Consider the following 20,467-nt stretch of genomic DNA (forward strand, 5'->3'; position numbering starts at 1 on the left):
CGCCCCCTTTGGCTTCACGCCCTTCCCCTTGGAATGGACAGTGGTCCCTCAGGCCCCGCCCACTCGCTGGCACTTCCCGCCCTGCGATTGGCTGCTTCGGCAAAGGGAGGCGCGGCCACAGCGAGAGTCCTTCAGACCCCGCCCGCCGCCTCCCGGCCTCCTCCGCCTTTCAGCGCTGCAGGCGGCGGCTCGACAGGTGCAACTTCCCTCCGCCCCGAACTGCTGCCTCTGGCTCCGCTTCCGGGAAGAGCAGGGCGCAGGCAGGCCCGAGCACTTCCCTCTGCGCCAGGCACGTGCGGTGGGTGGGAGGCAGGTGAGGCAGAGCCTCCCCACGGAGTCCTCTGGAAAGCGACCCCACGAGGACATGGGCAGCAGGGACATGGGGTGGTGGGAGGCAGGTGAGGCAGAGCCTCTGCACGGAGTCTTCTGAAAAGCGCCCCCACAAGGCCATGAGCAGCAGGGACATGGGGTGGGTGGGAGGCAGGTGAGGCAGAGCCTCCCCACCAGAGTCCTTCATAAAGCCTCCCCACCGGAGTCCACCACATGAGGCACCCAAGCGCCCACAACCCACGTGCAAGGTGATGTGATGATTGCCAAGAGCTTCAAGAAGACATAGGTACAAATCCATCAAGTTATCAGAGGACCATCATCACCACCTCCTGGGCATGCTGGTGTGCCTGCACACACAGCCCTCCAGTTTCAGCAGGGAGGTGTCTTGCCTGCCAGCTGTAGGGAAGCAATGGCGGTAGCCGGGCACGCCTCATATCCACTTGCTTGTGGGACTCCCAGAGGCAGTAGTTGCCAGGGGGAAAGAGGATGCTGGATGAGATGGGCTCCTTGGGCCTGATCCAGCAGGGATCTTTTCAGGAGACAAAGTGGATTCACCAGAGTTCTCCTAAGAGCTCCTGGCACCTGAGGCAGCACACTAAATGCTAACGCCCTCTGCCTCTGCACCTTCTGCCCTCTGGAGCGGAAGCAAAAGAGGACATGTGAAAGCCCAGCCCTCTCCTCTGCACTTCCTCCCCTACTCCAACCCACTCTTCCTTTTCCAATCCAGGGAGTAGTAGAAGCAGAAGCAGAGGAAGCAAAGGAGTGGACAGAGGTGGGCATCCTCTGCCACTCTGCTGCCTGGGACAACCGCCTTAGCTGGCGTCAGGGATGGGCTGGCCCTGGAGTTGCTCACTGTGGGTAACAATCTCCTTGGGCAGCCCATACCAAGTCGGTCCCTCTAACCAGCAACATGCAGCCCTTGCTGGTTCTAGTCCCCAGCTGAGTGTGAGGGCGGAGGCAAGAACCAGCAAGGGCTGGTTGCGTTGCCTCTCCAAAGCTGCCTGCCTGTCTGGGTATTCTTCTACCAAGCCCTTAAGAATGTGTGTTGCTGGTGCTTAATCGGTGGTGCTTTTAGATTTATTGTAAGCTGCTTTGTGCTGCAACATTTCAGGAAAAAAAGGGGCAGAGACTTCTAAAAACAGAATAAAATAAAACCACAACAGTCCAGTCAAGTGGAGGGACAAGACAAGACAGAAGGCGCAGGAGAGGGCAACTCATCCTCAGCCTACGTAGTGCATAAGAGGGTGACTCTTCAGGCATTTTAACTGGAGCCCGTCCTCCTGATGGAAGTCAGAAATTAGTTTCTCTCTTCACAATTGCTGCCCCCTCCCAAAAATATCCAAAACAGATTACAAAGTCTGAATGAATACAGAGGCCTCTTTGGCAAAGTTCTCTGCAGAACATACGGATCCATTTCCAGGAGGTGGGGGCTGCTGCGGCTGAGAGCTTCACACCCTCAAATGCACCAACAGCTAAGGGGGCAAAGGCACAAGAAGGATGCTTTGGGGGCTCTGCAGGCGTGAACTTGACCAGCTGCCAGACTCCCACCTTCAGCTCCCACTCCAGAGCTCTGCAGGGGGGAAGTTAGTCACCTCCCCAACTTCACAGTGAGGCTTCTCGTCCTGGGTGAACAGCAGCCGGTATCTCAGCCGGAGGGGGAACTGGTGGCAGGAACAAGAAAAAGGTGGGTGGACATTAGGCACCCTGCTTTCTCAGTAAGGCTTCACTGCCCACACAAGACCAAGCGCTCCTGCCCCAAAGGATTTCTTCCTAGCATGAGACAGGCCACCATGCTCAGGGGCGAGGAGAAGGCCTTCGTGTGGGATGGTATCCCAGCACCACCTCTGGTCAAAGGAAACCTTTGGGAACAACCCAGGTTGCTGTTAGACCCCATGCCCTGCTCACCATTTGCAGCTTTTGGAAAAGAGCATGGGGGAGGCAGAAAAGGCCTTCCTCCCTATGAAGACACTTTCTGTATAGGGAGCCTACCCACTCCCTACAGACAGCCCAACTGACCAAGGGGGTCTCGCTCCCTGGCTGCCGCCCCACCTGCCCCTCCTGCAACTTACCTGCTGAGGGTTGGCCAGGAGCAAGACTTGGGAAATCATGGGTGGGGGCTGGAGTGGGTTGAAGGCCGGCAGCCTGGAGCCTGTGGCCTGCTGCAGCTTGATGGTCATCGACTGCCAGTGATAAGAGACAAGAGAGGAGGCACTGTCAGCCCCAATCCTGGGAAACGGGAGGCCACTGCCCACCCCAACAGCATATCACAAGGGATGTGCCCCCAAGAGAACAAGTTTCAAGGAAGCTTCCAGCACCAGGATCACAGGGCCTACTTCCCACCCCCAGCCGCAGCGTTCAGAAGCTGCAGCTCTCAGGGGCGTCCTCCTTCTGCAGTCCAGCTCCTGAGAGGTTGTCCCTTCATGGGCAGAAAGTGCTGTGCTGAAGGTCTTTAAGACCGCCCCTCCATTTCCAAAGGTATGCACATGCACGTGGGGTGTGCACTGTCAGCTCGGCACCTCCCAGACCACCCCCAGCAGTGCTGGAGACTCCAAGGCATCTGGCAGCCAGAAGGCTGAGCTGCCATCATTGGCGAGAGAGTTCCTTGCACCCTGGGCACACTGGCAGGTAAAGAAGGGCTGGCAACCCCTGGGCACCGAAGCCTCCACCTGGATAGCTATCACTGAGGCCCATGGAGGAATCAGATTTCAAAGGGCAAGCACTCCATTTGTGGCTTGCTTTCATGACACAGAAAAGAAGGTTGCTTGAAAGCCACCGATCAAGACTCCTCTCTATCTGAAATGAACAGATGCTACTCAGGCAAGTGGGGGGGGGGGCTTTCACCTTGGGCACAGCAGCCTGGAAGACAATGTCCCAGAGTGGGTGAGGAGCCGTGCTGAGCATGGAGAGCACCATCACTTGGATAGTTGGCCAGCCGGGAACTGCTTCCCTGGAGAAGTGGAGCACGACCTTCAGTCCCTTCCCCTCATAGACTGTGACTGGAGGAATTGTGCCTGTGGGGGACCAAACAGAGGAGACTGGAGAGATGGCACCCAGGTCTGCTGTGAGGAAGTGATTGGCGCACCCAGGCAGTACCAAGGCGAGGTGGCTGCGTGGCCTGGGACAGCACCGAAAAAGGGGACCAGCCAGGAGAAAGTGCAGAGACTCAGAGCCCTGGCTGAAGGGACTTGGTGCTCCCCATGAGGGCAAATCCCAGAGCTCCACACTTACTCAGTGTGATGGAATCCAGCGGGATGAAGAGGCTGGCCAAGGAGCTCTGGTCAGGAAGTGGAGAGGGTGGCCCCAGAGGTGTCACTTCAGCGGTCGTGCTGGAGGATGGAGGAGCCTCTGTGGGGCTACTGAGGAGATCTGGCCAAGAGAGAAGAGAACCATGTGGCAGGAGGCACAGCATTCCTTTCCCCACCAAAGTCTGCCCCTTCCTTTGGCAGCCCCCTCAACCTCTGCCCACCTCCCCCTGGGGCTCTCTTGGCACGTAGTGGCCTTCCTTGCACCCTGACTACCTGCCAACGCTGCCAACTGTAGGAAGCCAGAAAACAGTCCCACATCCTGCTGCAGGAAGCCAACCACAGTCCCTGACCCAAGACGGCTATGGAGACTTCAGCCTGGCTCCAAGACTCACCTAGTGCCATCAGCTCCTCATCCAGTGAATGGGAGGAGGAGGGCAGTCTGCTGTGGGAGGAGGCCACCTGTGCATTTCCTCGCCTTGCCGCATCCTCTTCTGCCTCCATGAAGCTGATCAATGCAGGGCTGCTAGCACTGTTGGGAGGGGGCTGAGCAGCTGAAACAACAGCGGGTGATCAGCTTTTTGAAAGGGCTTTTTTGCTGGGGATGAGCAGAAGCAGCCCAGCTGCAGGGCGAAGAGCAGGACGGCGACAGGCCTCCCTCTTGTGTCCACTGGGTGCATGCAACACACAGGGCTGCTGTCCATTCCAAAGCTGACCTTCCCTTCCCTTCCACCTCCAGCCCTGCCAGTCACCTGCTGAGCTTCACTGTCACATCCTGCATGGCTACTGTGGGGGCCGGCCCTTCCGTGAGGCCAACTGAGGTGGTTGCCTCCAGCAGACTAGCCAAATTTGGGGGCCACATCATATATTTTCTACATTTTCACAGGTCAAAAGAACTCCCAGCTTTATAGGGTGGAGGCGACTAACACACAACACACTGTCTCTGCCTGATCCCTTGTGGAAACCTGGTTTGTTATGATTTGTTTACACGTGCAAAAATGACACCATTTCCTTGCCGCAATCGTTTTACGGCATTGTTGAAAAGTCTTCACGGGGAAACCTGATTTGTTTTATCAGCAGGGGCGAGGTTAACATTGAACAATCATGCTCTGAAGGTCTTAAAGCTTATGCCCCAGGTGACCGATAATGAGGGTTAGCCAGGATGATACCACTCTGGCCCTATAGAAAGGAGTGTGGCAGACTGAACGCCATGTGTTAACTGTCCAACCCCATGGTTGGGGGGGGGGAATTTAAATTGCTGTAGGATGGATAAAATCTTGTGGCAGGCCAGATGTGACCCCCCTGGGTCATAGTTTGAAGACCCCGCTCTAGCCTACCAGCCAGGAGATTCTGGCACAACACCAGACTGAGGGAAGCAGCATTTGGCTTCATGCCTCAGGTGCCAAGAGGTTTGGGGTTAGTTCCTGTTGTTGTCAAGCAAGACCATGGTCCACGAGCAAGTGGCACTCCCGCCAGCCCAGCCAAGCACTGTGGGACACAGCTGGCCTGTAAGGGAAGGGGGCTGTTGAGCACCACACCACTAGGAGCTTGCCAGCAGCACACATGGAGGGGTGGAAAGCACCAGGTACTGGCCAGCCACTGCAGGTTCTCTTGCTCCCAGACTAGCTGCGCTCCAAGCCAGCCAAGGGGAGAAGGCGGCACACCTACCCAGGACGTCAGCAGGGCTTGCCAGGGCACTTCTGCAGGCACCTACCACCTGCTGGTAGAAGCCAAGGGTCTGTGTGAGCCGGTCATTGGCCTGCAGAACCTCTGCTGTGGGAAAAGGAGGGGAAACCATCACTGCAGATGCCTCCCCCCACTCTTAAAAGGAGCACCAGAGAGCGCTCAAACCAGGGCTGGTGAAGTGCACCCACTCAGTCTGGACCTTCCTCTACCCCCCAAGCAGCATCTTCACCCGAGTCTCTCCCTCCCAGCTCTCCACCCGTTCGCATGTTACCCAAGGCCTCCTCGTCCTCCACCGTCTCGCTGGCGATGCGGAAGAGCAGTGGCTTCAGCTTCTCACATTTGGCCTCCAGTCCCTACAGCAGGGCACAATGCCGGCTTGGAGCAGACGTGGCCATGGCTCAGCCAGGTCGGCAAGAGTGGCAACATCCCCCCACACACAGCCTTCGCCTTGGTGCTCCCAGCAAGGGAAAGGTCACAGCACATGCTCAGAGGCACTCTTGCTTTTAAAAAAAACAACTCAGCTCACAGTCCAGCACTAGGAGTGAAGCCAGCTCTAAACCCAGCCTGCAGTCGTGCACACAGCCAGGCTGGGACTAGTGACTTCAAGCGGCCTGCAGTGTGACACAATCCGAAAGTTAGAGGCCATTCTCCCCTGGAGGGTCTCACAATGGCAGGAAGGGAAAGATGTCCCTGCAGCCCAAGGAGACCTCCTTGTTAGTCCCCCAACTGTCTGTGGGTGGGACCCTGGGCCTTTAGCACCCCCTCAGACAAGCTGGCCTCACCCTGCTGCACCTTCCGAACTGTACCCAAAGACTCAAGGAGAGAGGAAAGGGGTGGGAGCAACTCACCTGCAGAGCCTCCAGGGAAGCCTGAGGGATCCCCACTCCCCAGCTTGCCTTGCAGCCATTAAGCATTCCCGCCAGGGCTTCAGCGCTGCCAAGAGCTTCCTGGACGGCCTTTGCTCTCCTGGACTCCTTGGCAGACTTCTCTTGCTCCTGCGAGGAAGAGGACAGAGAGAACTTTCCTTCAGCCAGCAGCAGCCAACCCTCCTGCCTCTAGCAGGGCAGGTGTAAACGTCCCCAGACAAGGCTGGAGTGGGGGGGGGGGCCTCCAGACTTCACAGTGTGCCACCAGGTCCCAGACCAGCCACACGCACCTCTTTGATCAGTCCTTTGATCAGCCTGTTGGCCGCCTGCAGGTCTTCTGGGTTCTTGCTTTTGAGGAGCCTGGCCAAGAGCTGTGGAGAAGGGGGGAAAGATACCCGTTAGACCTTGAATCAGGCTGGAAGCATCTCACAGCAGGCAAAGAGACCCTGCTTAATTTGGGTGCAGACTTGGGGGGGGGGGAAGTGGTGTGAAGTACTGAATATTAAAGTGATTGTTCTCAACATGTATTAACAAGCCTTTAAGGCAGTGGTTCCCAAACTTTTTAGCACCAGGACCCACTTTTTAAAATGACACTCTATCAGAACCCACCGTGGTTTACAAGGCTTTAAAAAAGGGTGACCTAGAAAGAATTAATATTTTTATTTATTTATTGAAAAATAATATTTAATTTGTTTATTTATTTGCACAAATTAAATATTATTTGTCAATAAATAAATAAAATATTTGTTTATATTAATTTGTTTATTTATTTGCAATCCCCTGGGGGCTGGGGATAAGAATAAGCCCTCAGTTTGGCTGTACTTGTCGTAAGAGGCGACTAAACAGCCACCGGGTAGATGGGACTCGTCAGCCTGGGAAGGCAGCTCATCTGAGAGAAGGAAAACTCTGATCCCAAACCTCCACTGCCTTGTGGCTACATCCAGTTATGGAAGAGACTTCAGGAGTCAACCTCGAGGCAAAATCCGGAGTCCCTGAGGCAGTTCATGGCTGAACACAGTCACGTTCTGGCAACTCCTGAGACGCTGCTGGAACCAACCGTATTGGCCTCTGCCTTTCCATTGGACCATTTCAGCGACGTGGAGAGGGGGGATTTGCTGCATGGGTAACAGTCTATCCTCCATATCTATCTTACCCAGGCTTCGCGCACTGGAGAGGACACTCCATTCCAGAACACTATTCAGAGCGCGATACCATAGTCTTCCGAGACTGAAGGATGCCAACAACCTATTTATTTGCAAACAACCTTGATCCATTTCTTGTAATGGCTGTAATGAACAGCCTCAAAGCTTGAGGGGCTTAGTGATGTGACCCAGATGTCACCTGTCCCCACTATCTGTCATGGATGGACTTGGAAAAAAAAGACTCAAACCTCTATCTCCCTCTATTGTCACAAGATTGCAAACCTCAGGAGCTCAGCGGTTTGCAGGGCAGTTAGCATCTTTCTGATGTTTGAATGGCCTCAGTGCTTGAGGCAATAAGTTATCCGATCTTTCCATCATCCAGTGTTTTCATTAGAGGCTCTGCAGGACCCACCAGAAATCAAGTCATGACCCACCAAGTGGGTCCCGACCCACAGTTTGAGAAATGCTGCTTTAAGGCATTTCTCACAATAAAGTTTTAAAATCAAAATCCGAATTTCTTTTGGAGGGGGAAAAATCAGCCTAAGGTGGTCAGGTTTTTCTTTCTGCTCCATTTTGCAAATGATGGTCAGGACAGGAATAACTGGAAAGGGGGCACGAAGGCCAACAGCTCTCCTGCGTGGGTGCAACCCCCCAGCAACTGACATTCAGAGGGGGTGCTGCCTCTGAATCGGGAGGTTCACAGCCAAGAGCCAGGGGGAGGGGACCTGTCCTCCAGGAAGCTGCCCTGTCTCCTTTCCCAGTCACTCAAGCTAATGGCTGCTAACGCATCTTGTGGCAATGAATTCCACAGGCTAATAAAGCCCTGTGTGAAGAAGCCCCTCCTTCCTTTTGTCCATCCTGAATCTCCTGCCAATCGGTTGCACTGGATGACTAATGTATGTTTTTAGTATTGAGAGAGAGGGAGAAAATACCAGGTGTCATTTTATAGGTCACCATCACATCTTCATTTAATTGCCTTTTTTCTCCCACACTGAAAAGCCCCAAACATTGCAGGCTTTCCTCACAAGGAAGGTGCTGCCCCCTCCCCTTGATCATTTGGCACCTCTCCCAGCCCTCCTTGAGGGCTGACCATAAGTAGACTCAGTTGTCCCAAATATGGCAGCATCGTAAACTTATCCAGGGAACATGTCATGTTAGCAGCCTCAGGAGTGGGGGATGCCCCGATTCTAATCCCCCCCTTTGGAACAGGGTCCATGATTGTCAACTGGCTTGGGTGGTCGCCTCCACAGAGCTGAGGCCATCTGCCCACACACGGATGAGGCACCTCAGTGCCTACACTGATGACCTTCAAGCCCTTCTTCCCCAAGCCCCGGAGCAGGGGAACAAAGCACAAAGAACAGCTGCACTCCCCAAGGCTGTTCAGGGCACCTCCACTGAGTGCAGCCACTGCTCAGCTGTCACCTTTGCCATGGGGAGCAAACCTTGCTTGCCATCACAAGGGTGGAAGCCTGGGCAGGGGTTGAACAGAGGCCTTGAGCTGCAGCTTCCCTCCAGCCCAGCAGCTGCCAAGCCACGCAAGGGTTTGTGCTCATGTGCTGCTGCTCTGTGTATACACACATGGATTCCCTGGCAGCAGGTGGAACAGCACTGAGGCACGGCCTGTCTTCACCCTCCCCCTCCCCGAGCTGCCACTTTTTTACTTTTGGAAACCACAGTTGCCCAATAGATTTGAACCTCCCCTGCCCTGCCCATGTGTACTCCTATCTTGCAGACCCCCAGTGTTGCTACTAGTGGGGTCAGATAAAGGCTTTGTTCTCTCCCCTGCAGTGTGGGGCTTTATCACAATGGGAGGGAGCCACTTACCTGGGATTTCTCTCTATCTGCATCAAAGATAGAACTAGCTGGCCTGGGAGAAGGTGGCGGTAAGATCTTGTCTTCCGGGAGTTTGGGGTCTTGTTTGACAATTCCTGGAAGAAAGCAGGGAGGGTATGGACATGCTTGAGTTGAGAGTGGTGAGCCACAAGCACTAGAACATTGAGCTGGGTGGCTCAGCAAATGCCTCCTGTCAAGGCCTGCCCGAGAGCTCCACGGCCTGAAGTGGCATGCAACTGCTTCAGCTGGTCTCATGCAAGGGCCGGCCCTGTTCCCACGTTCTCCATTTCTGTGCATTAAACAGAAAAGGAGGTGGAGAAGCCAGCCAGGAAAGACAAAGGCTGTGCATAGCAGGTTAAGCACAGGCCACAAAAATGCATGTCAACAGCCATTTTTCCAGCGCATTACAGATTTCCATTCTGTAGCCACTGAGACTCCCTGACACAGATACTGCTAGAGTTACCAGGGTGGCTTCTACTATAGAGCACTATTGAGGCAAGCGCTTTTCCATCACCACTTGGGAAACAGAATGCACACTGAAGGTCCTGTACAGCACAGCTCTTAATACAACTCTACAATACTACCCAGCAAGCCCCTATTACGTTTATTCACCAGTCCCACCCCAACCATCTTCATCAGAAGCTTTGCTCCTGGCATGCTCTTCCCGTTTTATCGCTTTCCGCTCAGCCGGCTGAAGGACTGCTAATAGTGCTATATAGATGCTATATATAGATAGATCAGCAATTTTCAATCTTTTTCATCTCATGGCACACTGACAAGGCACTAAAATGGTCAAGGCACACCATCAGTTTTTTGACAACTGACAAAGTACACCGTGCTGACAGCAGGAACTCGCATCCCCCCATGCCCCTACTAATAAATGATCCTCCCCCAAACTCCCACGGCACACTGCAGCTCACCCGTGGCACACCAGTGTGCCAGGGCACGGTGGTTGAAAGTGGCGGATATAGTGCTATATAAAGTGCTATATATAGATGCTACATAATAGTGCTATATCAACCGCTTAATGAGCTTTTGATTCCTGCAAAGAGCCAGGGGAGGAGGGACATGTACTTGCACTATTTTTTTTTCCTTTTCTCCTTTTATAGTGATGTCACACTATTTGCCTGTAAAAAGTATAACGCAAACAAACCAGGTGCTAAGGGTGCCCGCTGCACTTGGGAAAACAGAAGCGGACTAATACAGGGGCAATTCATCACTAATCCCTCACCTGCACTGAGCAGGAAACAAGTAATGAAAGGAAGGGGCTGAACCTGTAAAACAGAAACCTTTTAAGCAAAGGCACAGCAGTCCATGAGAGGGGGAACAAGTTTTGCCAGTCCGCACTGGCCAGCCTAACAGTGCAGTTGCATTTTATTGTAAAAACACAAAAGTTGACTCAAAGTTGATCCAAAAACGGTGGGAGCAGGGCTGCCCCACCCATGAAGCCAACTGAGGGCGCAATCCTAACCCCTTATGTCAGCACTTTCCAGCACTGACATAGGGGCAATGCAGCTCTGAGGTAAGGGAACAAACATTCCCTGACTTTGAGGAGGCCTCCGTGAGTGACACCCAACTGCAGGATGCAGCACACGCCCCATTGGCACAGGTGGCTACCTCAGGCAACGACTGGTGGAGGGCACCCACCTATGCCTGCCCCCTCACCTCCAGTGCTTCTCCTCCACCTCCCACTCCCAGGACTGTGAAAGGAGGAGAGGACAGGGAAGTGTGGAGAATAGAGTGGTAGGCTAGAGAAGCAATCTCCAGACCACAGGACATTTGTGCAAGGGAAAGTCTTCCGCATCTTACCATCCTGTACTGCACTGTCGTATCTTTCTTTCTGATCTCATCAGCAAGTCACTCCAGTCAGCCGCTTCCGCCCAGAAATCCGGGCACAGGGCCTGCTGGGGCAACAGGATGCAGAAGTGGCTGACCAGAGCGACTTCCTGACAAGATAGGAGAGAAAGGTATAACAGCACAGTGGAAACAGGAAGCTCCAGGCATGACAGGGACAGCGTTTTCAGGTGACAGATCTGGGCTGCGGGCCAGGGGCTGGCCCCTGCTGGGCTAGAGCACTGGAGAACAGAGGGGAAGAGACACGCAGACTCTTCTTCTCACCACTGCTGTTCCAGCCTCTCTTCTGTTTCCAAAGCCCTGGGAGAGGAGCAGCAGAGGCTGGCACCCCCAGATTCAGGAGGGACAGCATCCAGCATGCCATTTCAGACCCTGGTGAAGCCCTGGGCCAGTGCTGCATGGAAAATCAATTCAGGAAATGCCAACTAATTTGACAGTGCTGTTGTCAGGATTCTCCGCCAGAGGCAATGCGCAATTGCAGACTCAGCCACGAGTGTGGCAGCAACAACCTGGGAGATCACTGGATCAGCACGTGGCCGTCCAACACAGTTTGCACTGGGAGGTCCCCAGCAGGGCTGGACTTCCTTCTTCCCCCTCGTGAGGCCGCGTGACTCTGAGCAGGTGGGGAGGGAGAAGCACAAGGCTGACTAAGAAACAAACAGAAACCTTGTTTCTTCAGCATCTGGTAAGCATCTCGGATTTTCACTTCCTCCGGAAACCACACTGTCCAGCTGAACATCACCTCGATGATCCGAGACTTGACTCTCTCAGTCGACCAGTCCCCCAGGTACTGAAAGCCCAAAGCAAAGAGAGTGAGGACCGGTGGGGAGAAGCTACCAGGGAAAGACCCCGCTAGTGAGGCCCAATGCATCTCTGCTGGGGGGGGGTGCAGTGGAGGGATGCATGCCTCCACCAGAAAAGCTCCTCCGCCGCAAGTTGCGCTCCAACCTCAATTCTCAAAAGAGAATGGGTCCCTCCACACAAGTATAGAGTGAGGGAAGCAGGTAGCAAATACTTATTTCTCACACAGAGTTCACAGGTTAAGGGGGATGTCCCCTTTAAACCCCATGCAAGGGAGAAGAATGATCCCATTCTCACTTTTAGTGAGCAGGGTCACTTTTAGTGAGGTCAATGTGCCTCCTGTCTGTAGTAGGCTGAAGTGTGTGTGAAGGGCACCCTGAATTCTTGACCCCTTGCTCCCCCCACCATCCACCACAGACGCAAATTACACCCTCTCATTTTAATGTCTGGGTCAGCCATGCCTGGGGCCCTTGTGGTTCTCGCAATACCCATATCTCCATTTCTGCCAAGCTCGGAATACGTGAAGGCATCAAAACTGGAGAGACAGTCACTGACCATGTGCAGAGTGCACCTTTGGCAGCTGTGACCCATCATTATCTGGCATCCACAGATCAGCAACTCAAGGGCCTGTGGGGGGGGGGCTTCCCTTTCTTACCCCACCCTGGCTCAGCACCCACCTTGGGAGAGAGGACTTTGATGAGGCTGTTCAGAAATCGGAATTTCCCCATTTCGTGATGGAAACGTTCACCACAGTTATTCACGCACATCTCCAGGACCTGCAAGGAAAGGTGCAAAATGAGCCCCAATCTGAGAATGCATCTATTTAACATTGATTTAAAAGTTTGTACATCCTGCCTTCTCTCTCTCTCAAAAAGAAACTTTAAACTGCTAAAAAGGAGGTGGCACAAGCACTCATTGTGCACACATACACTCCTCCGCCACCGTGCAAGGAAGTGTGCAGGGTTCGTGTTCAGACTTACCGTCAGGGCGTGCAGGGCTTCTGCCTCCTGTGGGGATTGGATCTTGTGTTCCAGCAACCTCAGAGCTGCAGTGGAGCTGAGGAACAGGATAAGTCATGTGGGTGCGTTAAAAGCATTTTGTGGCATTCACCATCACAACAGCCCTCAGAGGTAGGCCAATATTATTCCTGTTTAGTTATTATTACTCCTGTCAATGAGGTTGAGAGGTGGGGTCCCAGCCCAGCCCAGGTCTCCAACACCCAACTCTCTGCTTCTGTCCCACAGAATCTCAGAGCAAATGGGACATTCACTGAAGCTCATTTGCGGGCTAACATGCCTATTTTATGGGCAGTGAAGGTGGTGCCAATAGGAGCTCCTTTCCAATCCAGATCAGGGCAGAGCAGAGGCTAAAACTAAACTCTGTGGTCCTGGTCTGCAGAGGGACCAATCCAGCTGCTATTTACTAGTTAAAAAGCAAGAATGTCCACCCCAGTGATATGCTTAAGGTGTCCGCTACATCTGGTGGGTTGTAGACAGGACTGCGGGTTGGACACTACTGATTCTATGGCAGTCTAGTCCAACCCACAGTCCTGCCTACAACCCACAAGATGTAACAGACACCTAGAGCCACTCAGCTGAAAAAAGAAAAAAAACCAGACCCCCCCCCCCCAGGTAGGCTCAGAGGCACTCTCTCCCTCTTGCCGAACTTTGTACACGTTCTCAGGCCGAGCTCCAAGCAAAACCCTTTTACTTCCAACTTTGGTAAGGACCCCATCCGTCAAGAAGTAGCCAAAGAGAGTCTGAGCAGGACTGATGCTGTTTGCAATGCTTACCTGCTACATCACACCTGGGCCTCCTGCCAAAAGGGCATGCAGGGTTTGTATTGTCTCCAAGTTGCCTTAAGAGCCAGCCAAAAAGATCTGGGCAGACACCACATGAAGGGAAACTGCCTTCAAAAAGCAACTGTCCATCTCCAGCGCTAAAGAGCCTCAAGGACCGCTGGGTGCCGCAAAGGAAGACAGATCTACAGCTATGAAGCAGAGGACAGCACTGCCAGGACAAAACCCCCGAGGAGTTCATTCACTGAGCGAACTGTGTCTGAGGCACAAAAACCCACAACTCCGTGCTCTGGACTAGACTTTCCCGCACAGCCGAAAACAACTGCAGGTCCAAACCTGACTTCACGCTTGGGAAGGCCCAGGAGTGGTCTGCACACTCTCAAGATTAGCTGTGGACAACACCAAGTCCCAGTGGAGGGTGCCTTTGAACATGAGCAAAGGGCACTTCTGGCATCGCACAGAAATAGGAGAAAAAGGCTGCGGCGACACCACTCCCCAACAAAGCCTTTCACAACCCCCCCTCCTCCTCTCGAAGCGGAGAAGCAACTGCAGGCAGAGCCTCTTACCCACGTATCCTTCTCACCTGTCATCGTTGGCGTTGACCTGGTCAATGAACCGCTGAATGCATTCCCAATTTTCCTCGGGGCTACTGGGATCTGTGGCCTTGTCTGTCAGGGAATGCAGAGAGTGGAAGAAGAAGTCATCCCACAGCTGGACCTGCCCTAGACAGAGCCTGCTTCCCACCCACAGCAGTTTCTTCCAGGTCTATCTCCCAAGAGTGAGGTACTACTTTGATTTAGCAAGCCACTCCCACACCCCACCATACCTCGGATTTGGGGCAGCAGCCAAAACTAAGGGGGCTGCCAGTTATGTAGGGCATTAACAAGGTGTGAAGGGCAGTTTGTGGGGACAGTAACAGGGAGAACTGGGGAGACAACCAAGTTGACAGTTGAGAAGGTGGTAATAAGTGGCCCAGCAAAGCTTCTGCAGCAGCCGCTTCTGGTCAAGGAGGATTTTGCCAGGGAGCAGAAACAACACTGGAGAGACCCAGAATGCCATAACAGCAGATGCATCCACTGAACCTGACAAGTTAGCTGCAAACTGTCTTCTTGTTAAACTTTGTGCCTGAGAATCCTGGTGAAGAATGAACTTGTTATTCCCTGAAAAATCAAAATTCCTGCTATAGGCCTGGAAAGTAAAATGGTGCTTCATGAGTGATACAGAAAATGTTTGGAAACCCCTGCTAACTGGTTAAGAGGCACTTTTTCAAGTGGGTGCTCCTCTTTTACTTAGCAGGGGGAGAGTAACTGGCCCACCTCACCCCAGCAGTGTCTTTTCTAGTGGCTGTCTGCTGGTGTTGCATCTTTTTAGATTGTGAGCCCTTTTGGGACAGGGAGCCATTAGATATTTGATTTTCTCTGTAAACCGCTTTGTGAACTTTTTGTTGAAAAGCAGTATATAAATACTGTTGTTGTTGTTGTTGTTGTTGTTGTTGTTGTTGGAAAGGGTGGAAAAACCAAGGATACTTTCCCTGGCCACTAAGGCACTGGATGCTGGGAAACCTTTATAACATTCAGGAAGCAGGCTTGGCTTGCCCAAGAAGGAGCAGCAGCGTATCGGTTTTTATCGGAAAGAGACACTGGGCAGGGAAGAGCCTCTGGTGACAGCAACCAGGAACTGGGAGGAAAGGGGGAAGAACAGGCATCAAAGGGGGCAAAGGGACCAGCTCACCCTTACATGACTCACAAAAGGCCCATTGGCTCTAAGGAAACCTTATGCAGAACTAGGAGGGCTAAAAGTCCAGAAGGCAAAAATCTGAGTTATTAGACAGAGTTCATCAGGGTGGGGAGAAGCAGCTCACAAGAGAGGTCAAAGCTGAAGACCTCCCAATGAGCCTCTGAGGTCGCAAGAGTAGGAGACCTGTGGGAGGAAGGACCATAAAAGGGAGCAGTCAAAGGCCAGGAGGAGTTCCAAGGATCGTGGCTTGCCTGGCAGAACTGCACAGACAAAGGGGAGGAGGAGAAGATGCCAGAACTTGATGCCGGGACTGGCCCGGCCGTGAGGCAGGCTGAGATGGTCACCTGACCCAGCAGATTGGCAGGTGGAGCCCACCTATTTAGCTGGCACAGATCTGAGAAGCCCCATTGGGCAGGTTGGCGTAAGGAAACAAATGTTCCCTTATCCCAAGGAGACCTCCAGCCTGCCCAATGTCAGTGCTATAGACAGTGTAGGCCAGGGGTGTCAAACATAAGGCCCGGGGGCTGGATGCGGCCTGTGGAAGCTTTTTATCTGGCCCTCCGGCTCTCAGCTGCTGAGTAGTGCTGAGGTGTTACTGCTGAAATGGCAGCCCATGTGAAAACTGGGCTCTCCCATATTGATATGGGATCAAATATGATCAAGATTTGTGTATTTTCTCTTCTGTCATTTGCAGCTAATGAGTTCCTAAGTGAGAAAAAGTGCTTATTTTTGGTTATGACCTGTTCAATGACATCACTTCCTGTCTAATGACATCACTTCTGGCCCTTAGCAGGCATCATGAATGCTATTCGGCCCTCAGTATGAAACAAGTTTGACACCCCTGGTGTAGGTCGTGTGGCCCTGCTGTGCCAGCACTGGTTAAGAGTGGGTTATCAATTGCCAGCATTTGGCAAACATAGAGCACCGCCATCCTCATTTTAATCTGCTCACACCAACTTTACCACTGCTTTTTGAGGGTTTTAAACGAAATTTCAGTAGGGCTCTGGGGAGCTTGGGGGGGGGAAGGGGGCTCTGGTGAGATTCAGTGCCTGATGCCCACTCCTGTAATTCTGCCACAAATGAAGCCTCACATTCTTGAGAGTGACACAACCCTGATGATGTTCGTCCATAGTTTTCGAAGAAGACCTTGACATCTAAGTGATTGTGGACTGTCCACGGTGTGTCCGCAGGTGACTAATAAGGCCGATAAAAGCACGGAATGTTCTGCCACATGTTGGGCAGACATGTGTAGGCACCACTGTTGCAGCATTTGTAGCTCTGGCTTTACGGAGTGCTCGCTTCTCTTGTGCTATGGTTGTCCTTCTGGCTTCAGATGTCTGACAGCCTTGGTGGATCAACGTGCGCCATGTTGATTGGTCTTGTGCCAAGATTTCCCAGGTGGTGGTGTCAATATCCAGGGACTTGAGAGAGGCTTTCAGTGTGTCTTTCTATCGCTTCTTTTGTCCCCTGTGCGATCGCTTTCCTTGAGACAGCTCATCATAGAAGAGCTGTTTAGGGATGCGGTGGTCTGGCCTCCTTGCAACATGACCTGCCCAGTGTGTCTAGGCTTTCATCAGCAGGGTGTGAACTGACGGTAGTCCGGCTCTGGAGAGGACTTTTGTATCTGGCACCCTGTCCTGCCACCAGATCCTCAGGAGTCTGCGGAGACATGTTGTGTGGAAGTGGTTCAGTTGACTGGTGTGCCTCCTGTAGACAGTCCAAGTCTCACTGGCATACAGCAGAGTAGTTAGCACAACTGCTCGGTAGTCTTCAAGCTTTGTAGCAAGGCTTATTCCACGGCGATTCCACACGTTGGTCTGCCGAATGCAGAACTCGCCTTGGTGATTTTGCAGTTGACCTCGCTGTCAATTGTCACTGCGCGGGAGAGGGTGCTGCCAAGGTGTGTAAATTGGTCCACTGCTTGCTTTTGTCCCTTCACTAGGATGGTGGGCTCTCGGTGTCGGGCCTTCAGAGCTGGCTGGTGCATCACTTCTGTTTTCTTTGTTTCCTGAGAGTAAGCCCCATTGACCACAATAGGACTTACATTAGAGTAGATTCACTTGGTGGAACAGGACTGGCTCCCCCTTATTTAATTATTTCTTTTATTTTAATTTAATTAGTTACATTTATTTATTTTAATTTGCTTGATGATGTCACTTCTGGCCATGACATCACTTCCAATGGGTCCTGGATGGACTGTCATTCTAAAAAGTGGGTCCCAGTGCTAAAAGTTTGAGAACTGCTGCAATAAGTTGTTAGTAAGTTGACACGTGTGTGTCAGCTCTACAAGTTTGTGTGGGAGATGCTACAAGTTTTGAAAATCACTAAAATCAGAGTTTGGAGGAATAATCCCATCACGTTATACATCAATCAATGCGTAATTTCATGCAGAATGTGTTCCATCTTTGTTCTATCAAAAGGTACAGCCAAAAAACCAGTGGGGCGGGGCAATGGTACATCACCACGCCCATCACCTGGGGCGTTGCCCCACCCACTGCATGGGGTGCCTCCAGCACCGGGTGAGGCCACTGACAGGGCCAGAAGGGGGTGAAACAAGGCGGAGAGGGCATGGGACGGGGTTGGCAGAATGTAAAACAGAGCGGGGAGGCTGGAGGCGGGGATGGGGAGGGAATCAAACAGGACGGGTGGGTGGCAACAGGCGTGAAACAGCACGGGAGGTGGGCGTCACGGGGCGGGGTCTGCCAGGCTTCCCACTGCAGAGCGCCCTCGGTGGCCGGCTGCAAACAGCCTCCGGACCCTCGTCTCTTCAACCCCGCAAATCGTGGCCGGAACCAGCCTGGCGCGTTCGGGCTCCCTGTCGAGGGGAAAGCGCCCCCCGCTCCTGCAGCGGCAGCTCCCCGGGCCCCAGCCAGGCGCGGCCCGCTGCCCCCCAGTCCAGGGCGCCCCTCGGCCGGGCAGGAGGCTCAGCACCCGGGGAGCAGCCACCTTGGCTCTGACCCGCTGGCCCGGGCACCAGCTCCCCCCGCAGCCTCCTCTGGCGAAAACTCGGGGAAGCAGCGCCCAGCCCCGCGGGGCAGAGCCCCCCGCCTCGACGGCGACGCCGCCGCCACCGCGCAGCCAGAACTCGGGGGACCCGCGACGGTGAGGCCGCAGGCTTCCGAACCCGCCCCGGGAGCGACCCGGCTGGAGGAGAAGCATCGCCTGCTGCGGATGGGGGAGGCCGGGCCAGGAGCCCCTTGTCGGCTGCGGCTGCCGGGCGGGACTCGCGCCTGGACGGGCCTCTGAGCGCGTGCAGAGGGCGCTCTCGCCCCCTCCTCCCGTCCGCCCACCCCGTCGGCGGCACTCACGCAGCAGGAGCTCCAGCGCGCCGGGAGGAGCCGCCCGAGACATGGCCGCGGCCCCCGCGCTGTCCCGGGACAGCAGCTGCCCGGAGCCAGGAAGCGCCGCTCGTCTCCCAGCCCGCCCCCTCGGTGGGCAGGCGCCTTCCCTTCCCTTCCTGGAGGCGGGCAGAAGGCGAGCCGAGCCCAGCCAGCCCCCGACGGCTCCCTGCCTGGCCCGGCCCGGCAGGAGGACGAGCGCGCGGAGTTTGGAGCAGCAGTCGCGCCCCGGCCCCCCCCCCCACGGAGTCCTGCCAGCCCCTCGGGCGGCGCACGGCGCGGCGCCCCTCCCCCCGCCTGCTATCAGCAGGAGCAGGGCCCCCCAGGACTCTCTAAAGGGGCTCATGTCCCCGCGGGCACTCGCGACTCCGGCGCTGGGTGGGAGGGGGCAGCCGTCGGACGGGTTGGCTGCACAAGAGGGCCGGGCGCTCCCAGACTCGCAAGCAAAGGGAGCGCCTGCCTGGTGGGCCTTCTCCCCCCAAGTGCCTCGTTCTTTGGAAATGCCCCCAAGGTGGAAAGCTTTTGGGACTCCCTCCTTCCCCTGCGGGTAGGAGGGCAAAGGCTGCACACCCGTCATCCCTGCTGCGCTTCCTCCTAAAGCAACCAGGTGGCAAATGCCAGCGAGGCAGAGCTTTCCAGGGATACCCGGCGTTGGGGCTACAGCCAAAACAGCCAGCGCATGGCCCAGCCCCAAGGCCACCCAGGGGAATGGCATCCAGGGTACAGAGCTTCTTTGGGGGCCCTTCCCTTCTCCCTTCCAATGTGAATTTGGCTCCTTTCTGACCCCAAGCCCAGCTACAGTGTACCCCCTGCACCCCCCTCTCAGAGAACCTGCCAGGCACCTCCTTGCATCTGTGCAAGGGGCTACAATTGCATGGAAGTACATCCAATTGCACCCCCCCCCCCAAGGTTTAGTTCCCTGCAGAAGGCCAGACTCTTTGCGCCAGGAGTTGTTCGGAAAAGAGAGTCCCGTGTCTTTACCCCAAGTGGCAAGTCTGGGGCAGGAACTTCCATTTTCTCAGCATTCCATCTCAGCAACTTTTCCACCACAAAACACATCTGGTACAGAGCTTCAGAATAGAGGTTCTATTTAGCTATCAAAAAGTAATAACCATGGATAAGCCTCTCTCTTCCTTTCATTAAAGCTATTTTAAAGGGGGGGGCCACGTTAGAAAGACCCCTTTTGTATCTGAAGAGTATTTTAGAAAACACACACACCCCTTTACTGCAGGGCAAAATTCTGCAATCATGCTGTAGATAATATCTCCATCAGCTTCTCTATGTCCTACAGCGGTTCTCAAAATTTTAGCACCAGGATTCACTTTTTAAAAAATAATCTGTCAGGACCCACCAGAAGTGATGTGTGTGCATAATCTCCTGATTTTAGAAATGGATTATGTCAGAATGCCAGATGCAAGGGAGGGCACCAGGATGAGGTCTCTTGTTATCTGGTGTGCTCCCTGGGGCGTTTGGTGGGCCGCTGTGAGATCCAGGAAGCTGGACTAGATGGGCCTATGGCCTGATCCAGTGCAGCTGTTCTTATGTTCTTATGATGTCATGGCCAGAAGTGACATCAGGCAAGAAAATCTTTAACAGTCCTAGGCTTTAAAAAAAAGTCTTGTAAAGTTGGGTAGGTCCGAATAGAAAGACATTTTAAAAAGTGGGTCCTGGTGCTAAAAAGTTTGAGAACTGCTGGGAGGCAGTATGCCTTTAAATTAAAGCATGGGTGGTCTTCTGTTTCAGTGCAATTCAAAGGGGCCAGTCCTCACTGACAACAGGTCACATGGCCTTGCAGGGGGCCAGGCCTGCATGCAGGCTGCCAGCTCCCCAACACTGGCAG

The 20,467-nt window shown here is 53.9% G+C and overlaps 1 protein-coding gene across 3 annotated transcripts; it reads right to left on the reverse strand.

Annotated features, from left to right (window-relative positions):
* Positions 1-1,576: 1,576 nt before the first annotated feature.
* On the reverse strand, positions 1,577-18,711 carry GGA2 (golgi associated, gamma adaptin ear containing, ARF binding protein 2). 3 transcript variants are annotated; one of them, XM_066640571.1, is made up of 15 exons: positions 18,598-18,711; positions 14,136-14,220; positions 12,735-12,810; positions 12,432-12,530; positions 11,620-11,743; positions 9,091-9,194; positions 6,415-6,495; positions 6,107-6,253; positions 5,530-5,611; positions 5,241-5,342; positions 3,968-4,126; positions 3,559-3,696; positions 3,172-3,341; positions 2,400-2,510; positions 1,577-1,991 (listed from the first exon to the last, which is right to left on the reverse strand). In XM_066640571.1, exons 1-15 carry the CDS (start codon positions 18,638-18,640, stop codon positions 1,881-1,883), a joined length of 1,632 nt encoding a protein of 543 aa, XP_066496668.1. In that variant the 5' UTR covers positions 18,641-18,711; the 3' UTR covers positions 1,577-1,880. The 3 variants fall into 3 exon arrangements, with proteins under 3 accessions (XP_066496668.1, XP_066496667.1, XP_066496669.1); XM_066640570.1 differs by having other exon boundaries at positions 5,241-5,345; XM_066640572.1 differs by lacking the exon at positions 18,598-18,711 and adding an exon at positions 13,547-13,743 and having other exon boundaries at positions 5,241-5,345; positions 14,136-14,201.
* Positions 18,712-20,467: the final 1,756 nt, after the last annotated feature.

The sequence above is a fragment of the Tiliqua scincoides genome, chromosome 13 (genome assembly GCF_035046505.1).
Source record: "Tiliqua scincoides isolate rTilSci1 chromosome 13, rTilSci1.hap2, whole genome shotgun sequence".
NCBI classification, from domain to species: Eukaryota; Metazoa; Chordata; class Lepidosauria; order Squamata; family Scincidae; genus Tiliqua; species Tiliqua scincoides.

Bases quoted from the DNA above. Each gene is read 5' to 3' on its own strand.
- GGA2 (XM_066640570.1), bottom strand. From the start codon at position 18,640: ATGTCTCGGGCGGCTCCTCCCGGCGCGCTGGAGCTCCTGCTGC. The intron at 6,254-6,414 runs GTGCGTGTGGCT...TCTTCCTCGCAG, and splicing joins TCAAAGGACTGATCAAAGAG to GAGCAAGAGAAGTCTGCCAA. The intron at 5,346-5,529 runs GTAACATGCGAA...CTTTTCCCACAG, and splicing joins GGAGGACGAGGAGGCCTTGG to CAGAGGTTCTGCAGGCCAAT.